This window comes from Panthera onca, chromosome E1 (genome assembly GCF_046562875.1).
Source record: "Panthera onca isolate mPanOnc1 chromosome E1, mPanOnc1 haplotype 2, whole genome shotgun sequence".
In the NCBI taxonomy this organism is placed as follows: domain Eukaryota; kingdom Metazoa; phylum Chordata; class Mammalia; order Carnivora; family Felidae; genus Panthera; species Panthera onca.
Window position 1 is genome coordinate 40,944,926 of NC_138352.1, and position 20,044 is coordinate 40,964,969.

At 41.1% G+C, this 20,044-nt stretch overlaps 2 protein-coding genes across 6 annotated transcripts in view; one reads left to right on the plus strand and one right to left on the minus strand.

The window, feature by feature from the left end:
- The window catches only part of ACACA (acetyl-CoA carboxylase alpha), a 276,865-nt gene that overhangs the window by 15,782 nt on the left and 241,039 nt on the right, over positions 1-20,044 (plus strand). The gene's annotated exons all lie outside the window — the stretch shown is intronic.
- On the minus strand, positions 1,891-15,975 carry CE1H17orf78 (chromosome E1 C17orf78 homolog). Its single transcript, XM_078437503.2, is given in 7 exon segments — positions 1,891-2,937; positions 6,400-6,510; positions 6,953-7,071; positions 8,060-8,209; positions 8,466-8,485; positions 13,776-13,942; positions 15,919-15,975. Coding segments are annotated over 7 exon segments (702 nt in total). The 3' UTR covers positions 1,891-2,859.

The window sequence follows — 20,044 nt, forward strand, 5'->3', positions numbered from 1 at the left end:
GTGAGATCATGTCCTGAGCCAAAGTCAGACACTTAACCAACTGAGCTACCCAGGTGCCCCAAAAGCAGAACAAGTTGAGAATGGTATGCAGAATAAGATATTTGTGAATCATGTCTTTTATATGTATGTGTATATATTTATAATATCTATAAAGAGATGTGTCAAAGTATTAGCTAGTTATCCCTGGGAGGGAGGATTAGGTATGATTTCTTGTTTTGTTTTTTTTTTTAATTCTTTGGCCTTCCAGTATTTCCTAAAAATTTTTATAATAAGAATGTACTTTAATAATCAAGAAACAATGTGTGGTAATGTAATGAGAATGAATTTGCAATAAAAGTCGTGCTGATTTGGGGCACCTGGGTGGCTCAGTTGCTTAAGCGTCCAACTTCGGCTTAGGTCATGATCTCATGGTTTGTGGGTTTGAGCCCCACATCAGGCTCTGTGCTGACAGCTCAGAGCCTGGAGCCTGCTTTGGATTCTGTGTCTCCTTCTTTGATCCTCCCCCATTCACGCTCTGTATCTCAGTCTCTCAAAAATAAATGTTAAAAATCGTGCTGGCTTGTTACTTCCCAGAGGAATAATTGGCATTCCTTAGAAACAGTGTTTTATTGAGTCTAACTGAGCCTCTAGTGGTGACAGGGAGAACCATGCCTTGCTGTGAAAGGATCTACAGACTAAAATTCACATCCCAGAGTCCATGTGAGAGTTCTCCCTTCCCTTCTGTCTCTCCCATCTCTCAGTTGTTTTTTTTTTTAATTTTTAAATGTTTATTTATTTTTGAGAGAAAAACAGAGTGTGAGTGGGGGAGGGGCAGAGAGAGAGAGGGAGACACAGGATCCAAAGCAGGTTTCAGGCTCTGAGCTGTCTGCACAGAGCCTGATGTGGGGGCTCGAACTCATGAGCTGTGAGATCATGACCTGAGCCAAAGTCGGACACTCAACCAACTGAGGAGCCACCTTGGCACCCCACCCACCATCTCTCAGTTTTTAAAGATCTCTACTGGTAATTGGGATTCAAAACTGTTAACTAGGGAGTCAGAAAATCCTCAGAGGAACCTTGCATTGTTGGAGGAAACCAGTTGTTCCCAAAGCAAAATAAACCATTTTTATTCCATCAGCGAATTTTTTTTTAAGTTTATTTATTAGAGAGCGAGAGCTTGAGTGGGGGAGGGGCAGATTGAGGGAGAGAGAGAGAATCCCAAGCAGACCCCACACTGTCAACACAGAGCCTGATATCTGGCTGACCAGGGTAAGATCATGACCTGAGCCAAAACCCAGAGTTGGACGCTTAACCTACTGAGCCACTCAGGCGCCCTCCCTCAGTGAATTTCTATAAAGTCAGTACAGATGTTACCCAATTATACTCTTGCAGAAGAGTTAAGAAGGGTAAACTTTGCTACAGTTTTTGCCTCCTGGGGAACCTCATGTTTCTGGGTTAAAGGATATTCTGCCGTGGGTGAGTCTGGGAAGGGTGAAGATGAATGTAGGCATCCGTCCTAGACCAAAAGCTTCTCAAGTATAGAATATTTTTTTAATCGTCCTTCCTGGTGGTGTGGGGAAGGAGCAAGCTTCCCCTCCCCTGCCCCCTACCATCTCATGGTTAGACGGAGCCACAGATGGCAGGATAAACTGGAGGCGATGTTATGAATCAGTGGTGGGATGCAAATAACATACTCACTTATCCAAACAGCAGCCCCAGTGCTGTCTACCTACTGTATTTGCAAAACTTTCATTTTCCATGCTTTGTATCTGTTCCATCTCTTCCAGGATCCGCTTGAATCTCAAATCAGGGCTCAGGACAAGATATTTTCCCTTGTTGGTATTGTTTTGAGAATCACTTTTTTTGACGGTACTTGAAGTGAAAGAAGGATACAATTTGTGTGTGGTTTTTACCAGAGAACTAAGAAAACAGAATTAACTTAGAAACACAGGTACATTTCACCAAAGTGAAATGGAATGGTTTCAAGACACTTATAATAAAAGCAAAACAACAGTTTATCCCTCCTGGTGTTCCTTTTTTTTTTTTTTTTTTTTTAACCTGTTCCCTTTAACATCAGCTGGTCCTGCTTCCTCGCCAGACTCTTACTTGAGCAGGTCAGACTTTCTCAGAGGCTCTGTAAGAAAGATCATCATAGTTGTCTTGCTCTGGAATCCTTGTTCAAAATATACACAGCTCACCATTACATGTAGGGTGTAATGTCAGGCCCACTTGGAAGAGTTGTGGATTATCAGGAGACCTCACATGTGTCCTATTTGTATGCAGTCCCTGAGCCCCTTGGGGATGACTTAGAAGGAGGACTTCTGGAATGCTCAGGGTTATACTCCCCTCACCAGTGTGTGGATAGCTACATGTGGTGGCAGAGGTTAAGGCATAACCCTATGAACATCAGCTTGGGAACACAGGAACCCCCCACCCTAAGCTGGTTGAGAGCCAGTGAGCATGAAATGAACTGTGAGGTTAACAGAGGAGTTAGTGAACTGTACCACACTAGTGGCTGCTTTGCCCGCTTCCTTGGAGGCTATGTTTAAACCTTTTGTCAAAGAGAGCAATGGGTCCATTCATAGTGCTCAGAGGGAAGACTTTTTGTTCTCATTGGATGGGATGAAAAGATACCCATTTTTGGTGGATGGACAGAGTGAATCTCAGAGGCTTGTGACTAAGTCAGTAGCAATGGCATGAGAGTAAGTCTGACTGCTAAGCCCAGGCTCCTTCTTCATTGGTCTGGCATTGCTGTTTGCTTGTAATGTCCTCACTGAAGATACGAGTGTAAAATTCAGAAGAACCTGCCGACATTGGTTAATAATAGGAAGAAGTCAGTGTAGTATCCTCCATTCAATGTGTGAAGCAGAGAAGAACTTTTCAGAAGTATGTCTCATGGATGACAGTGATCCCTGCAGCTCTCTTTGGACTTGATGACTTGGGAGCATCTCATCCAACCTAGAGATTGAAAGGAAATATGAGAGATAAAGAAGGATGCAAATGGGTATTTCTTCATGTACCAACAAAGAGATGGCTTAATACAAAACCCCATTTAATTCCAAGTACACATCATTTTCCCTTTTTGTTAGCCAGTAATTCTACGAAAAGTTACTGTATTTACACTGAGAAAGTATCAGCAAGGTGCACTTATGCATGAGAACCTACAATTGGTTGGGCCCTATAAGCCTCTAGCAAAGAGCCCATCCACCCCTTGCTTAACCTGTTTGCCTTGAATGGAAAAGGCCCTGAGTGTGGATCTACTTTGGATCCCAGATGTACAGGGATTCTACTTCATTTCTTGAATCAGACCCACAAAATCTCACTGTTTGAAAAGAGACAGATCTGAGTCTCTGTGGACCAAATATTTTTTATTAATCCCATTCTATTCTTGGTATATCTGATTCCATGTCCCATCTGATTTTCTGTGTACTTTCTAGATGCTTAGCTATTATGAATATAGACTATGAGCCTCTTAAATGTAGGGAACTTGGCACATAGAAGGCTTTCAGTAAATTTCGGTATAGGACTAAAAGACCCAGATTTTAGTTCTGTTTCTACCAGCTGTGTGTCACATAAACCTCTTTGAGCCTGAGTTTAAGTATCAATAAAATGTTGACACCTACTCTATCACAGTTTTTGTGAGGCTCAAATGAGGTAATGTCTATAAAATTGCTTATTCTTTTTATTAATTCCTTTATCATTTAGTAGCTTATTTTGTTGATGAGAGAAATTCAATCCATGTTGCTACTGCATGGTTATCTCTAACTCTGGACTAGACTTTTGATTACCGTTCAGGCCTATATCTTCCAGTGCTTAATAGAAATGATAATGCAGATTAAATAACTGAATATACGTCATCTGATTAAATCATACTAATTTACATTAGCTCATCATCCAAGATTAGCAGAAACAGAATTATAGAAAATATTAACCTACACCAGAGCTGACAAGTAAGTTGGCATTGGGTACCTGAAGCACTGTGATAAGAAATATTCTGATACCAGGGTGCCTGGGTGGCTTGTTCGGTTGAGCGTCCGACTTTGGTTCAGGTCATGATCTCACAGTTCGTGAGTTCGAGCTCCGTGTCGGGCACTGTGCTGACAGCTCAGAGCCTGGAGCCTGCTTTGGATTCTGTGTCTCCCTTTCTCTCTCTGCCCCTCCTCTGCTCACGCTCTGTCTCTCTCAAAAATGAATAAACTTAAAAAATTTTTTTAAAATATTCTGATAGCATGCCTAGGTGAAAAGAGTGTTGTGCTTGAATTTTATTTATTTATTTTTTAATGTTTTATTTATTTTTGAGAGACAGACTCTGAGCATGAGCAGGAGAGGAGCAGAGAGAGAGATGGAGACAGAATCTAAAGCAGATTCCAGGCTCTGAGCTGTCAGCACAGAGTCCGATGTGGAGCTCGAACCATGAGGTTATGACCTGAGCCAAAGTCAGATGGTCAATTGACTGAGCCACCCAGGAGCCCCTGCTGTACTTGAATTTTAAAGATTGAGATATAATTTACACATAACATTGTGTAAGTTTGTGTACAACATGTTGACTGCATACCTTTATATACTGCAATATGATTACCATTGTAACAGTTCTATTATGTTATATAATTATTGGTTCTTTTTGTGGTAAGGACATTTAAGATCTAGTCTCTTTGCAATTTTGAAGTATATAATACATTATTGTTGACTGTAATCACTATGCTATGTGTTAGATCTCCAGAACTTATTCAGCTTCTAGTACACTGTGCTGGATTATTTGTTTAAAGTTTTAAAATTTATTTTGAGAGAAAGTGAGCAGGGCAGAGGCAGAGAGAGAGAGAGAGAGAGAGAGAGAAAATGAATGAGCATGGAGCCTGACACAGGGCTCGATCTCACAAACTGTGAGATCATGACCTGACCTTAAATCAAGAGTTGGATGCTTAACTGACTGAGCCACCCTGGCGCCCCCATCTTTAATTTTTTTTTTTTTTTTTTTTTTTTTTTATTTTTGGGACAGAGAGAGAGAGACAGAGCATGAACGGGGGAGGGGCAGAGAGAGAGGGAGACACAGAATCGGAAACAGGCTCCAGGCTCCGAGCCATCAGCCCAGAGCCTGACGCGGGGCTCGAACTCACGGACCGCGAGATGGTGACCTGGCTGAAGTCGGACGCTTAACCGACTGCGCCACCCAGGCGCCCCTTTAATTTTAAAAGTATCAGAGACCTCATCTTAGCAAGGATTGTGGATGTTGTAGAGAAGACACACATCACTGTCTAGAATTGAAAGGCTGAGTACACTTCTGGCAGGGAAACTGGCTTTAAAGCAGCCATGCTGAAACAGTGGTGTTGTGTCTGTTTTAGACCCCAGAGGGCAATATGAGCTTATGATGCTGTCAGGAAACCCAAGGGCTGGGAGGAAAGAAGCTGCTTTGCTAAGTATTCAAACTTTGCGGTGCGGTGGTTCCTAAACTTTGTTGTATATATGAGTGTTATCTAGGAGCAGGGATGGATACGTATGCTGTGGGTTCTGAACTCATAAAATTTGAGGGTACCCTTTTTAAAGAAAAAGAATACAAATTTTAAAAATACAAAGTTAGATACAAGCTTTATACAAGTCCCATGGGGCCTGAAGTTTAAGCTTCATTAATTTCACAGTAAATCCACTGCTACTTAGGGAGCTTGTTAAAAATCTTAAAAGTAAAGGGGCGCCTGGGTGGTTCAGTCAGTTGAGTGTCTGACTTTGGCTCAGGTCATGATCTCACGGCTCATGAGTTCAAGTCCCATGTCAAGCTCTGTGCTGACAGCCTGGAGCCTGCTTCGGATTCTGTGTCTCCCTCTGTCTCTGCCTCTCTCTTGCTCTCTGTGTCTCTCTGTCTCAAAAATAAATAAACATTAAAAAATATATTTTAAAAAATCTTAAAAGTAAGATTCCTGGCCCCACTCTAGACATTCTGATTGATTGTAGCTGAGGCTCAGAAATAATGTATTTTCAATAAGTACCCTATTTTGTTATGGCTGGGCTGATGTCTGTTTTTTTTTTTTTTAATTTTTTTTTTAACATTTGTTTATTTTTGAGAATCAGAGACAGAGCATGAGCATGGGAGGGGCAGAGAGAGAGAGGGAGACACAGAATTCTAAGCAGGCTCCAGGCTTTGAACTGTCAGCACAGAGCCTGACATGGTACTCGAACTCACAGACTGTGAGATCATGACCTGAGCCAAAGCTGAACGCTTAACTGACTGAGCCACCCAGGTGCCCATGGCTGGGCTGATGTTAAGAAAACAAAACAGTGGTACAAATACCTACCTATTTCCTGACACATAAAAGAATTAGCAACATTTGCTTCATAACTGAAACAACTTCCTGTCTCCCAGCATGTGTATATTAACCTCATTTTTTCCCAGCAAAAGATGTAAACCCTACAGAGACCACTTTCCTTCTTGGGTTGAAATTCAAGCTGGGATTCAGCTGCCTCAGGTTCCTGGCCTTCCTTCCTTTGCCTTCTGCACAACCTCTGGCATTGGCATAGCTCTCTGGCTCCTCGGCATTGACCCTGAAGGGAGAAAATGGTGTTAATTTCAGGTGGCTTGTATGCATTTGGTTATCTTCCAAACCTCCTGTCAGGGCATTTAAAGAAAATCATCTTTTTTAAAGAAAATATTCAGTCCCATTGGATCTTTCCTCCTGAGAGAATGTCCAAATACAACAGAGGAAAGGAACTCAAATTTAGCAAGCACCTCCTATGTGCCAGGTGCCTTTCACACAGGATCTTAATTAAAAACGCCATGAGAGGCTAATATCACTAGTCCCATTTTACAGATGAGCCAAATGACATTGGAGAAGTCAAGCAACTTTCTTAAAGCCACTCAGCCTAGTGAGTGTGAGTGGCAGGTCTACTCCAAAGTCCATGCTTTTTTCATTATGCCAACCTGCCTTTGGAACAGAAAAAGTCTTTATAGATCAAGTCCAGGGACTCCATACATCAACAAACTTACAGGGCATGGGACTTCAAAAATGGCAAACACTATAATGGCGACTCCACTAAACAACAGGGTAACAGCAATCAGAAATTTGATCACAGTACTCCATTTCTGCCTCTTCTCTAGATTCTCCTCTATGTCTAAAAGGAGAGAGACGAGTAGAAGAGGGAGAAGAGAGAACCTGAGAGAGGGAAGTGATTGACCCTCTGACTTGAAGGTCTTCTGGCTCCTCAGATTACTAGGCCCAGCCTGATTCAGAGGCAATAGACTGGATTTCCAGTTCAGACTCAAGAGTCAGGAGTGGGGTGGGCATCATGGGTGCTGCTCTAACCTTCTTTTCAGCCTCTTCGCAATAAGTCACCTTCTCTGGGATTTGAGATTTGTCATAACCAAGTAGGAATGATTCTTGGCATTGCTTTCAGGGAAGGAAGAGGGGTGGGTGCACAGCAGTTCTGAACTTGTCTTTCAACAACTCCCTCTCAGGGTCTCTCCCCTTGTGCTTGACCGACGCACTGTGTGTGATTAGAAAATCACCTTTCCCATGCTCCTCTTGGCTTTAGTAAGGGATGAGGAGGAACAAAGGTGAATTGGCATTGCTTTTGGGTCAAAAGGCAAACTTGGGGCAAGTGGTTCATATGTATTGTTATTATTAATGTTATATTTACGTTTCTCCTGTTGGAACTGGGATGTAACCTAACCTGAAATCTACAGAATTTGTGTCATGGCCAATTTAGGGAGAGCCATTTCCTAAAAACAGTGCAGATGAAAATATGCTCTTGGTTGTTGTCCTCACTGTAATGATGCTTAGTGTTTAAATGTTGTCTGCCTGTACATGCAATTGCTGGAATCACCTACCACACAAATACAATTCATTCTGTCCCTAAATCTGGCTGCAGGCTCACTTGTGTGGAAGTAAAAGCTTATTAATGGTGTCAAACTATTTCTGGGATCTTCTTTATAGAGAAGGTGGTTTTTTTCCATAAGAAATCGAGTGATTTTTCTAGTGTAAACTCCATGTAACTTCTCAACCCCCCAAAAAATCCTAGAAGACCCAAACTTATGTTGGGGCTAAAAATGTTTCTTTTCCTTTCTGTTCTTGTCTCACCCCTACTTATTCTGTACCTTGTTTCAAAGGGCTAGAAAAATCATCAATATTTGTAGTTTTCTCTCCTTCTTTATTCCCAGGAGTTATGGAGGTGGTGGTGGGAAAAGTCTCTGATGCAGTCCCCATCACTTCATAGACCTTACATTGGGATGTCCCTGGTAAACAAGCTATAAAACAAGAAAGAAGCAATGAAAAGACAACCAAGAAAACTTCATCCTGCCTTTGCTGTACCTGACAAAACCTTATCTCTACCCAGCTGATACTAAACTTCTAATGTGGCCCCATTGATCTGTCCATAGGTTTAGGGTGTGGACACAAAATATGCCAAGAATAAATGAGGACAGAGATACTAGTAAGAGATACGGAGTAAATCCCCATGAGGCTTTGACTAACGTAGGATCGGAGTGAGGGAGTAGACCATACCTTGTTTATCATTCTTCAGCCTGTAATAATAATGATGGAGGGTGTAACACTGTTGAAATTTTTCTCCTTTTTTTTTTTTTTTAATTTTTTTTAACATTTATTTTTGAGACAGAGAGAGAGAGAGCGTGAACAGGGGAGGGTCAGAGAAGGAGGGAGACACAGAATCCGAAACAGGCTCCAGGCTCTGAGCTGTCAGCACAGAGCCCGACGCAGGGCTCGAACCCACGGACCGCGAGATCATGACCCAAGCCGAAGTCAGACGCTCAACCGACTGAGCCACCCAGGCGCCCCTGCAAGTTTTCTCCTTTAAAAAAGTTGGCTCCAAAGTCCAAGGGATGATGTGAAATACCATAATTTGCCTTAATGACTGCTGCAAGTCTGTCTGACTAGAGTCTAAGTCAACTACTTTGAGAGCAGTTTGGGGAAAGCAGAGAGAACTGGAGGAAGGAAAGACCACCCAGCTTCATGCACTCCTCAATTTCATTCTTTCAGAAAGCAAATATTTTTAAATGCTATCTATTCTGTACCAGGGCTGCTTCAGTACTTTGGCTATATCAGTTGGATGCATTGGAGCAAGGGAACAAGCAACGGGGAGGGAAGGTTGAGGGGAGACTGGGAAACAGATGACAATAAATACAGTAAACTTTATGGTATGTTAGAAGGGAGTAAGTGCTACTAAAAAGAAAAAAGGCATAGCAAGGTAAGGGAGCAGTCTGGGGGTGTGAGTGGGCAGTGGCTGGGCAACCTGTGATACAGGCTGATTTCGTTGAAAAAATAAGAAGTAAGCCAAGACTTACAGGAGGTGAGGGATTGGCTAAGCACAGGCCTAGGAAAGCAGTGACCTAGGGGGAGTGATGTGGGCCCTGAGGCAGAATGAGTGTGTCTGACATATTATAGTTTTAGAGTAAAAACAAGGAGGCCAGTGAGATTGGAATGGAATGAGTACAGAGCACTGTAGTAGGGGACGAAATTTCTAAAGGAAATGGGCCTATATCAGGAGACTTGGAGGCTAGTTTAAGGACTTTGGTTTTTATTCAGATTGAATGGGGATCCATCGCAAGGTTTTGAGCAGAGGAGTGATGGTTGAGTTTGTTTTTAAAAGGATCACTAGACTGCTATGTTAGACTATAGGAGGCAAGGGTCAAAGCAGAGTAACCTGTTAGGAAGCTATTGCAGAAATCCAAATGAAAGACGATGGTGACTTAAACCAGCTGTGGAAGTGTTGAGACATGTATGGATTCTGGCTGTTGTCTGGTACTAACTTCACTTGGCTCCAGAATTGACCTACTCCAATTCATACACTGGTTCGTTCCTATTTCATTTTTAATGGTGTCTTATCACTGCTTATTAAATTAAGGTCTGTAAGTCCTACTTGACTTTTCTAAATTACTTTCCCAAGTCTTGATTAAGTCCATGTGAAAATGATAGTTGTTGACTTCAGAGGCCAGTGGCCAGAGTACTGGGCACTGCACATGAAATTACAAAGGAAGGAATAGTCCCTGATTTCATTTTAATCAGGAAGACAGTGTTGGCAAAGATAGGCAGAGATGGAGAGCAAACAGGTTCAAAAGGAAAAACGAAATTATATGAAGCATTTTCAGCACGGTGCCAGTCAGTTCTCCGAAGTGATAACGTGTTCATGAGACAGAGGAGATGGAAGATAAACAAATCTCACTTTGGACAAGTCACATAAGTGCTCCATGTTTTGGTTTCCTTTCTCTGTAAGATGGTTATAATAAAGTAATTCTTGGTCTACCTATTTCACGGGGTAATGTGAAGATCAGAAACAAAAATGAGGAAGCGTGTGTGAAAACACTTTGCAAACTTTGTGATATTATGACTGAAAGAGAAGGAAAAACCTAGTGATCCTCTAGTAGAACTGTGCCCTCTAGCCACAGGGATAGATTTGTATTTCAATATGGCATGTCTTCCTACCTCCTTGGAGTCCCTGTTTCAGAGTCTACTTAAATTAGCTTCATCTGTCAGTGTATTTTCAGTTCTGCCTAAGTTTTGAAATTAACGTCCATCTATGTTGGCAGTTCTTGTAGGTCTCATCTGTTAGGTAATTGAGCATTTAGGTGGAGGACATCTGTAAATCCAAGCACTCCATTCCCAGTGATGCTGGAGTTGCAGTATTACTTTTTCTTTAGCTAAGGATATTTAAGCAAGAATGCCCCTCTAAGGGCATACAAACTCCAAATGTATGAAATGGATAATTTAGGAGATGAGATGATGCTTTACTTTATCATAAAAGAATTTATGTTAAATAGGGAACATTAGGTATATATATTTAAATGGAAATCTCTCTTGGAGATTTTTCTGTAATAATATAAAGAGCTTATTTGGCAGGCCTTACATAATTCTGTTGAGTTTGTGCTTCAGACCTGAACCTCCCTTTTTATATCTAGAAATTATATCATCTGGCCAAATCTATTCTACAGCTGTAGAAACTAAACACTGGGAGAAATTAAGTAACTTGTCAGAAATGATCATTAATAACAGAATAAACACTCATTTGGTGATATTCCTTCTATACCCCAGTGTCACATGGGGTAAAAAATCATTAGGAGTTAGTTCACACTAATCAAATTCCAAAGAGCCAATCGATATACTAAATCTGTATACTACAGTTTAAAAAAACTTACATAGGAGAGGTGCTTGGGTGGCTCAGTTGGTTAAGTGTCTGACTCTTGGTTTCGGCTCAGGTCATGATCTCAGTGTCATGAGATCCAGCCTCCATTGGGCTCCTCACTGAGCATGGAGCCTGCTTAAGATTCTCTCTCTCCTTCTGCCCCTACCCTGCACTTGTGCACGCCTACTCTCTCTAAAAAATGATAATAATAAAGTAAAATTTAAAAAATTACATACGAGAATGTATCCATTAAATGATCAGGTAGGATTTTTCTCTTCTAGGTACCCTGTTCTAAATATATAGGTTCTTTTGAAATCTAATTAGAATTTTTTGACTAATACAGAATCTGAGCAATAAGAACTAGATGGTGTAAATTATCAGTGATAAAGACCTAATGAGTCATCTTTCTCCACCAGAAAGAAATTTTAGAATATTTGTAATAGAGGATCTTTTCCTTGGCCAAATTCCATAAACAGTAATAAATAGTCTTCTTCTTAAATTTTTCTACGTTCCATGTTGAACCACGTCTTCTGACGACTAACTGTTGTAGTACATTCTCATCCTTACAGTTTCAAATTCCTATTTTGTTCTGTGCACATGTTCACAAACTGTCTTCTGATTGTTTCTGGGACAGCTTTCTGTGCAGACTGATGTCAACCATAGTGTTGTAATTTTAGAGGGCATCTCTTTTATGACCTTGTATATTTGACCATTTATTTAATTTTTTTTTTAAATACTTATTTATTTTTGAGACAGAGAGAGACAGAGCATGAACAGGGGAGGGCCAGAGAGAGAGGGAGACAGAGAATCTGAAACAGGCTCCAGGCTCTGAGCCGTCAGCAGAGAGCCCGACGTGGGGCTCGAACTCACGGACTGTGAGATCATGACCTGAGCCGAAGTCGGACGCTTAACCAACTGAGCCACCCAGGCGCCCCTTAATTTTTATTTCTACCCTACTTGGAGTCTGACATCCTGCCATTCAATGTAAGTTTAAATTCAGAATAGGCAGTTTCACATTTTTAAATGAGTGTTATTTCACAAGTCCATTCATAAGTTGGTTGTTTGGAATTCATCATTGTTCCATAGAAATGTGTTGTGAATAACAATTAGGTCTGCAAACTAATCCATAAACATCCATTTAATCTCTTTGACTGACTCACATAGTGCAGGGTATTAGCTTAAATTCTGCATTCAGGAAGCAATCACCATGCCATGAAGGAAGGAGGAAGAAACATACCCAGGGAAAATTTTTGAATTACATCAGGTTGATCTCTGGCGTCCCTCCACCCCCTTAATCTCCCAGGTTTCCTTGTCCCAAATTTCTAAGAAATAGTTCCCTTAATTGCCTGAGTCCTACAATGCACACTATATCCAAATAAAATCCACCCTGTAGAGAGGGCTCTAGACTCCAGAATGACTTAAATTCACTATTATTGATACCTGCCATTGACTTAAGGGGGCGTGTCAACTGTTAGGAGGAAAACAATCTGGTTGAATTACTTTACATGAATATCAAGTGACCAAAACCCCCAAACACTATCAGAATCTTTTAAAAAAATTTTTTTAATGTTTATTTTTGAGAGGGAGAGACAGAGACAGAATGTAAGTGGGGTAGGGGCAGATAGAGAGGGAGACACAGAATTTGAAGCAGGTTCCAGGCTCTGAGCTGTTAGCACAGAGCCCGACGCAGGGCTTGAACTCACAGACTACGAGATCATGACCTGAGCTGAAGGTGGACGATTAACCAACTGAGCTAGAATCTTTTAACTTTTTAATAAGAGGGTTCCCCCCCCCCCCCCCCGCCACATTGTTACCATATGAACTTAGAAAGCACAATCAGGGGAATGAAAACATTTATGTCATGTGAGGATGTATAATTTACAGTACCTAGGCCACATCCCAAGAATCCACTTATTTGCCAATCTCTAGTTCTCTAAACAGATTGTAGTTTTTAAAGTTTTTTTTTCCCATTATTCTACCTGGGAACCCTCAGTTTCTCTAAAAGTGTCAAGTTTTATTTTTCCAGCAGTGCAACAGTAGCATTGAGGGGATTGCCTATATGTAAAGGGAAACTGCCAAAACCATAAACTACTTGACAGACAGAAAGAATGGGTAGGGGAAGGAAAGGAGGGGAGAGCAGAGAAACTTAAGGCTGATGTCAAGAACCATTACCCAGCAGTTGAGAGGGAACAGGCGTTCTCACAGTATGGGTAGAAATGCAAAATGGAGTGACTGCTATGGAGGGTAATTTAGTAATAGCTATCAAACTTTTTTTGAAAGCTTATTTACTTATTTTGAGAGAGAGAGAGCTAGCGATCAGGGAGGGGCAGAGAGAGAGGGAGAGAGAATCTCAAGCAGGCTCCACACTATCAGCACTTTTCACTGTAAATCTGTGCAGTTTAAGTATTTTACGGTCTGCATTCAATATAAATTAAATTCAAATAACCATTCTCAAAAGAAGACCTATCGGGGCGCCTGGGTGGCTCAGTCGATTGAGTGTCTGACAGCTCATGGGTTTGAGCCCAGCGTCAGTCTCTGTGCTGACAGCTCAGAGCCTGGAGCCTGCTTCAGATTCTGTGTCTCTCTCTCTCTTCCTGCCCGTACCCTGCTTGCACTCTGTCTCTTTCAAAAATAAAACATTAAATTTTTTTAAAAAATAAGATATTTAAGATCTGGGCTGGGAATAGGGGAGATGGGCCTCTTTTAAAGGTACAGAGTATCTGGAATGACAAAATGATTTTTCAGAAAGGGCCCATTCGCTACCTTGCATTAGTACATCCCTTCTCACATCCTTTGGGAAGAGCCCAGGCAGCTGTTCCACATGGCAGCTGCTATCTTTGAGTTCGCCGGGGGGTGGGGGGTGGGGCGGGAGGCAAAGAAACAAAAAAAAGGTCAGGATTTACAATTTATTGGGTACTCTTTAGAATTACAAGTATTGGAGAGGGAGATGCAAAAGAATACAGTTCCTTCTCATATAACTTGCAATTGGTGAGATCAAACACTATCAAAAAAGATTTTAGGGACATCTTGGTGGCTCAGTTGGTTAAGTGTCCGACTTTGGCTCAGGTCACGGTCTCGCGGTTTGTGAGTTCGAGCCCCACATCAGGCTCTGTGCTGACAGCTCGGAGCCTGGAGCTTGGTTTGGATTTTGTGTCTCCCTCTCTCTCTGCCCCTCCCCTGCTCGCTCGCTCACTCTCTCAAAAAATAAACATAAAAGATTTTAACAATATACAAGTAGGAGTTAGCCTAGCTCAAAGAAAACTGAGTACCAATCCATTACATTTAGGGGGAAGAAAAGGTAAAATTGATTTAAATGAAATTAATAAGCTAATGAAAAGACTAATCAACCCATTCCTTCAAGCTCTGCTTATCTCTTCTCCTTGCTCTGCCCTCTTATATTAAAATATTTTTTAATTTCATTTATTTATTTGGAGAGAGACAGAGCACAAGCAGGGGAAGGGCAGAGAGAGGGAAGGAGAAAGAATCCGAAGCTGGCTCCACCTGTCAGCACAGAGCCCGACGTGGGGTCAATCTCACAAACTATGAGGTTATGACCCAAGCCAAAATCAAAAGTCAGACGTTTAACTGAGTCATCCAGGAGCCCCTGCTTTCTTATATTAAAACTCTTGAGGGACGCCTGGGTGGCTCAGTCAATTGAGCATCCGACTCTTGATTTTGGCTTCAGTCATGATCCCAGGGTTGTGAGATCAAGTGCCACATCTTGCTCCTCACTGAACATGGAGCCTGCTTAAGATTGTCTCTCTCTCTCCCGCTCTGCGTCTCTCTCCTGGCCTCAAAAAAACAAAACAAAACAAAAACAAACAAAACAACAAAACCAACAAAACCCAAACCCTTTTGGAAGTTTATTAAAGGTAACTTTGAACAAGGTATCTCTTCAGGTTTCCATGAAACCATATAGGTCATAGTTTATGCTTTTGGCACATAACTCACAAGGTGCAGTGAGTTTTCTTCATCTGTTAAATGTACTGAACTGCACTTTGAATGCTACATCTTGACTGTTTGGCCTTAACTCTGATTAGGTAATTTCAGAGATGAAATGTTTGGACACTTTGAAAAAAACCATGTTTTAAATAAACAGTTATCAGAGAGCAGCAAATGGTACCATTCCACCCTCCCACCCTTACTCGGACCTTTCCTATTCTAAGAGCATCCCCAACTGTTTGGATGTACCACCTTAGAAAAAGAAAGACAGCATCTTATAAGGGTTATGAATTTGGGAGTCTTAGGTGTTGATAATACTGAAACTGTGACAGCACCCTCCAGTAAAGAAAGCCATCTATCACTGAGAGGACTTTCAATGTTAGTTACATGAATAAGACAGAAGGATGCATCACATTCTCTAAAGACTTCTCACCATGAAACAACTATCTGAGTTAAATAAGTTACAGTCCTGCCTAGAAGAAAGAGAATACGGGGGATGACCGTAAAATATCACCTACTGAATAGTGGCTTTATTTCTATCTGGTAGAATGGACCCGCAAACACATTCTAGGGCTCTCTGGATTTTCTTAGATACGAGGTTACAGAAATGCTTTTCTTTCTTTCTTTCTTTCTTTCTTTCTTTCTTTCTTTCTTTCTTTCTTCCTTTTAGAGTTTATTTATTTTGAGAGAGACAGAGTGAGTGGGGGAGGGGCAGAGAGAGAGAGAGGAGAGAGAGGGAAACAGAGGATCCAAGGCTGTCTCAACACTGACAGCAGTGAGCCCAATGCGGGGCTCGAACCCACGAACTGCAAGATTATGACCTGAGCTGAAGTTGGACACACTCAACTGACTGATCCACCCAGGCTCCCTGTTCTTACCTTTCTTGCTAACATCACAGAATATAATGATTAGGCTGAAAACCAAGATGGTATCCATGTTAGCTTGAGCACATGCTTCTTAAATAGCCCCTTAGTTTTCATGCTAGGTGCTCTTACTGCCCTGGAACCAAGTTTGACCCTGGGAGAGTCTGGTTCTACCCTAACTATTTTGCCCCATTCCCTAAGACCTAGTAATAGAGGTGATTGGAGAGAGGACCAAATGTGCCTATTAATGATTGACTCAAAAAGTCTTCCTCTGACTTCACTGCTGGTGCCAACATAAGGAACTGTAATTACCTAGAGGTTTCCCTAGAATGAAGGACATAAACACTCAGTAATAAGGTTTGCAAATGCTTGCAGATGGACACATAGACATTCACGTGCATGCTCACTGACACAGGCTTACAGATTTATACACTGACATTAAGAGATGTAGAGATTTATATTAAGCAAGGTGATTTCAAGAACAGAGCAGGAAACTAGGACTGAATGAGTTAGTGAATTATATGGGAGAGAGCACTGGACTAGGAATTGATGGAATTGGGTTTTAGCGTAAGCCCTGTTATTAACTATGTCACCTTGAGAAACTTGCTTGAGTTCTCTAAATCTCAGTTTTCTCCTCTATAACTAGAGAATTCCAAACAAATAATCCCTAGAATTTATTCAGTTACATGCATAAACTCGCATTAGCACAAACATACCTACCGAGTTTTTCACATTTTCACACCCCTGAATAGTGAAGTGAGTATAGGTAGACCACATTGCACCATGACTGTTGCATTGAGAGGTGGTGAGGAAGTGCTAAGAACACTGGGAGAGTGATTCTGTCTGAAGTTTGGGAAGGCTTTCCTAGACAGATGACTGTTGTTGAAGATTTTTCTTTTTTTTTTTTTTTTAAGTTTTATTTATTTGGGAGGGGGGGCAGAGAGAGAGAGAATCCCAAGCAGGCCCTATGCTGTCAGCACAGAGCCTGACATGGGGCTTGAGCTCATGAACTGTGAGGTCATGACCTGAGCTGAGATCAAGAGTCAGACGCTCAACTGACTGAGCCACCCAGGTGCCCCTGAAAATTTTTCTAAAATTGTGTCTTTTAGCAAAGAGTATATATATATATCTGGTATACTCTGTAGACTTTGTGATAGCATAGATAGGTGGATCATACAACAGAAGTGAAGATCTACTCAGATCCTCTGCCTAAGTCAAGAGTCTTTGCAGTCTTTCTACTCACTGTAAATTTAATTGATTGAAGCCAACATAGGTTGGACTATGTGTAAGAAGGTCCTGGAGCCTGACACTCTGATAATGGTGTGAAGGGAGCTTGAGTCAAGGGACTTTCCATGAGGGAGTTCATGAGATCCAAGGCAAATCAGAATTTAGATATTACCCTGTTTCCTGGCATTTTAATTCAGGTTGAAATCTGGCTGAATTTAGCTCAAGGGAAATCTTGATGGGGAAACAGAATGGAAAGAGGTGTCACCAAAGGATAGCATGTTGCCTGAAATGTGGAAGAAGTGCTGAGCTTTCAACCATGGTGCCTTTCACTTGTTTATTCAACAAGTGCTGTGGCCAGCCACTATTCTAGCAGTGAGCCAGACCAAGTCTGTGTTCACATGAAATGATGGGAAGCAGACTATAAACACAGTTGAAAACAAACTAGTGCAGAGGGCTAATGATAATATACAAATGCAAATACAATATAATTAGAGGTTGTGATAGTTGTGAAGTAGCAAACAGGTGATAAGGTGAAGAACTACTAGAAGAGGTTACATTTAGAGTGGTCAGGGCGGACTTCCCTGAGGAGGTGACATCTGAGCTGAGAAAATCGAGAGGGTAGATGGCATAGAAGCCAATAAAGGAGAGTCTTTCAAGGAAGGAATCAGCTGGTCAAATGCTGTGTTGAGGTTGTGTATAATAAAGACCATATCGGTGGATTTGACAATTTTGTGACAGCACTTGCAGCAGAGTGGCGGAAGCAGGAAAGGGCTGAGAGGGAATCGGAGATGAAAACGTGTATGTAACTTTTTTGAGATGTTTTGCTATGTAAAGGAGCAGAGAGGCCACTGAGTGGAGGGAACATAAGTGCCTCAGATCTTTATTGTTCCAGAGCAACACTGGAACCTAGAGCATTACTTTTTTCCCTGCTGCAGTTGCCGGATTCTCTTAGCAGAGGGCAGGTGGGTAGGGAGAATAAAGGGGCTCCATTGCCTTCCGTGAGTTTCATGATTTTTGCTTACTATTACCTTAACATGATTACCTGATCCTCTGCTCCCTTTTGGTATTAGACACTCTCCCTGCACTGCCCCCCACCGTCTGTCTATTTGAAGTATTCTATAGATTCATTCTTTCCTAGATCCACATTAGATGCCAGTGCTGCCTCCTTGGAGCAGCGGTAGGAAAATATCTAGGGCTCGCTATTGTCATTCTGTGTCACAAGGTGGCAGAAGAGCTCACTCTTCCCAGAGGAAACCTCGTGCTTGGACAAAGATAAAGTGGAAGAGTTTTCTTTTACCGATTTTTAGACCCTTCCCTTTTTCTTTTGTGTCTCAAAGGCCCAAAAGTCATCCTGCATGTTGGTGTGGCTATACCGTGGGATACAGAGAAGCAAGAGAGCTGTATTAACAAGGCAAAATACCTGGGTCCCTTTCTGTACTACTAGATACTTTGAGTGGTTTTCAAAGTGTCTGGAGTATATGTGGAGGAGAGGATAATCTCTCTTGATCTCCTTTCCCTACAACAAAGATTTCTAATTTAGGAGGGAAAGAAAGCTGTAACATAGGTAAGTTATCTTTTTTTTTCCCGTTTCTTCTTCTTCTTTTTTTTTATTATAGTATAAGATTTGAAAGTAAGAATAGTATGAAAGCTCTCTTTACAGAGAGGGGGCATTTGAAAGTAAATGCTCTAGGTAAGTTTTCTGATGTGTGCAGGTAAGAGATGTGATTCTGGAAAATAATGGGAAACTAGAACTGGATGGATCAAACGGTGGGTCTGTGGAAGGAGCATTTGTCAAGAAGCCAAGAGGTTTACTAAGTTCTAGATTAGGGTCTGTAATTTACTGAATCACTGTAAGTCACTTAACTTCTCTGGCCTCTGTTTCAGTTTCTTGAGATGGTTAGACAAGATGATTTTGAAACCTCTTACAGCTCTAAAATTACTATTTTAATGCCATGCTCTGCTTCTCTTTCTTTTAAAGGTGCATGCTTTTGTTTGGTTGGTTTATTTTAAATTCTTTTATTGTGGAATGTATCATACATATAGAAGAGTATATAGAAAATAAGTGTAATTTTAATTAATAACAACAGTAATAACAATGAGGACAGCATATAGCCATCGCCCAAATTAAGAAATTAAACATTGCCAGTGTCTTAGAAACTGTTTATTTTCTGATCCCACTCATTTCCCTCCTCCCAATCATTTTTCCAAGGTTTTTAAAAGTTGTCAACTGTATGTGTATCACTAAAAATATACTTTTTTTGTCTGCTTTTGAAGTTATATAAATGGATTCATTCTTTATGTATTTTAAGGTATACTTTTTATTATGTATAACACAAAATGGATATACCTCTCTTCGTGTCCTCTCTCAGTCATTACCCACCTTCAGAGTAACCATTATTCAGATTTTTACCACCACAAATGAGTTTTGCCTATTTTTGAACTTTATATAACCAGAAACATACTCTTTTGTGTCTGGCTTTTTTTTGCTCAACATTATGTTTTTTTTAATTTTAAAGTTTATTTATTTATTTTGAGAGAGAGCGAGAGAGTGAGCATGAGCAGGGAAGGGGCAGAGACAGAGAATTCAAAGTAGGCTCCACACTGTCAGCAGAGAGCCAGACGTGGGGCACGAACTCACCAGCCCTGAGATCATGACCTGAACTGAAATCAAGAGTCGGTCACTTAACCGACTGAGCCTCCCAGGCATCCTGCTCAACATTATGTTTGTAAAATTCATCCGTATTTCATTGTAGAATTGTTTGTTTATTCTCATTATTTTATAATATTCCACTGTATTAATATACCACAATTTATGTATCCATTCTACTGCCGAGAGACCTGGGGTTCCCAGTTTTTTACTATAATGAACGATGAACATGGGCACATATGAAAGTTTCTCTGGTGGCTCAGTCTGA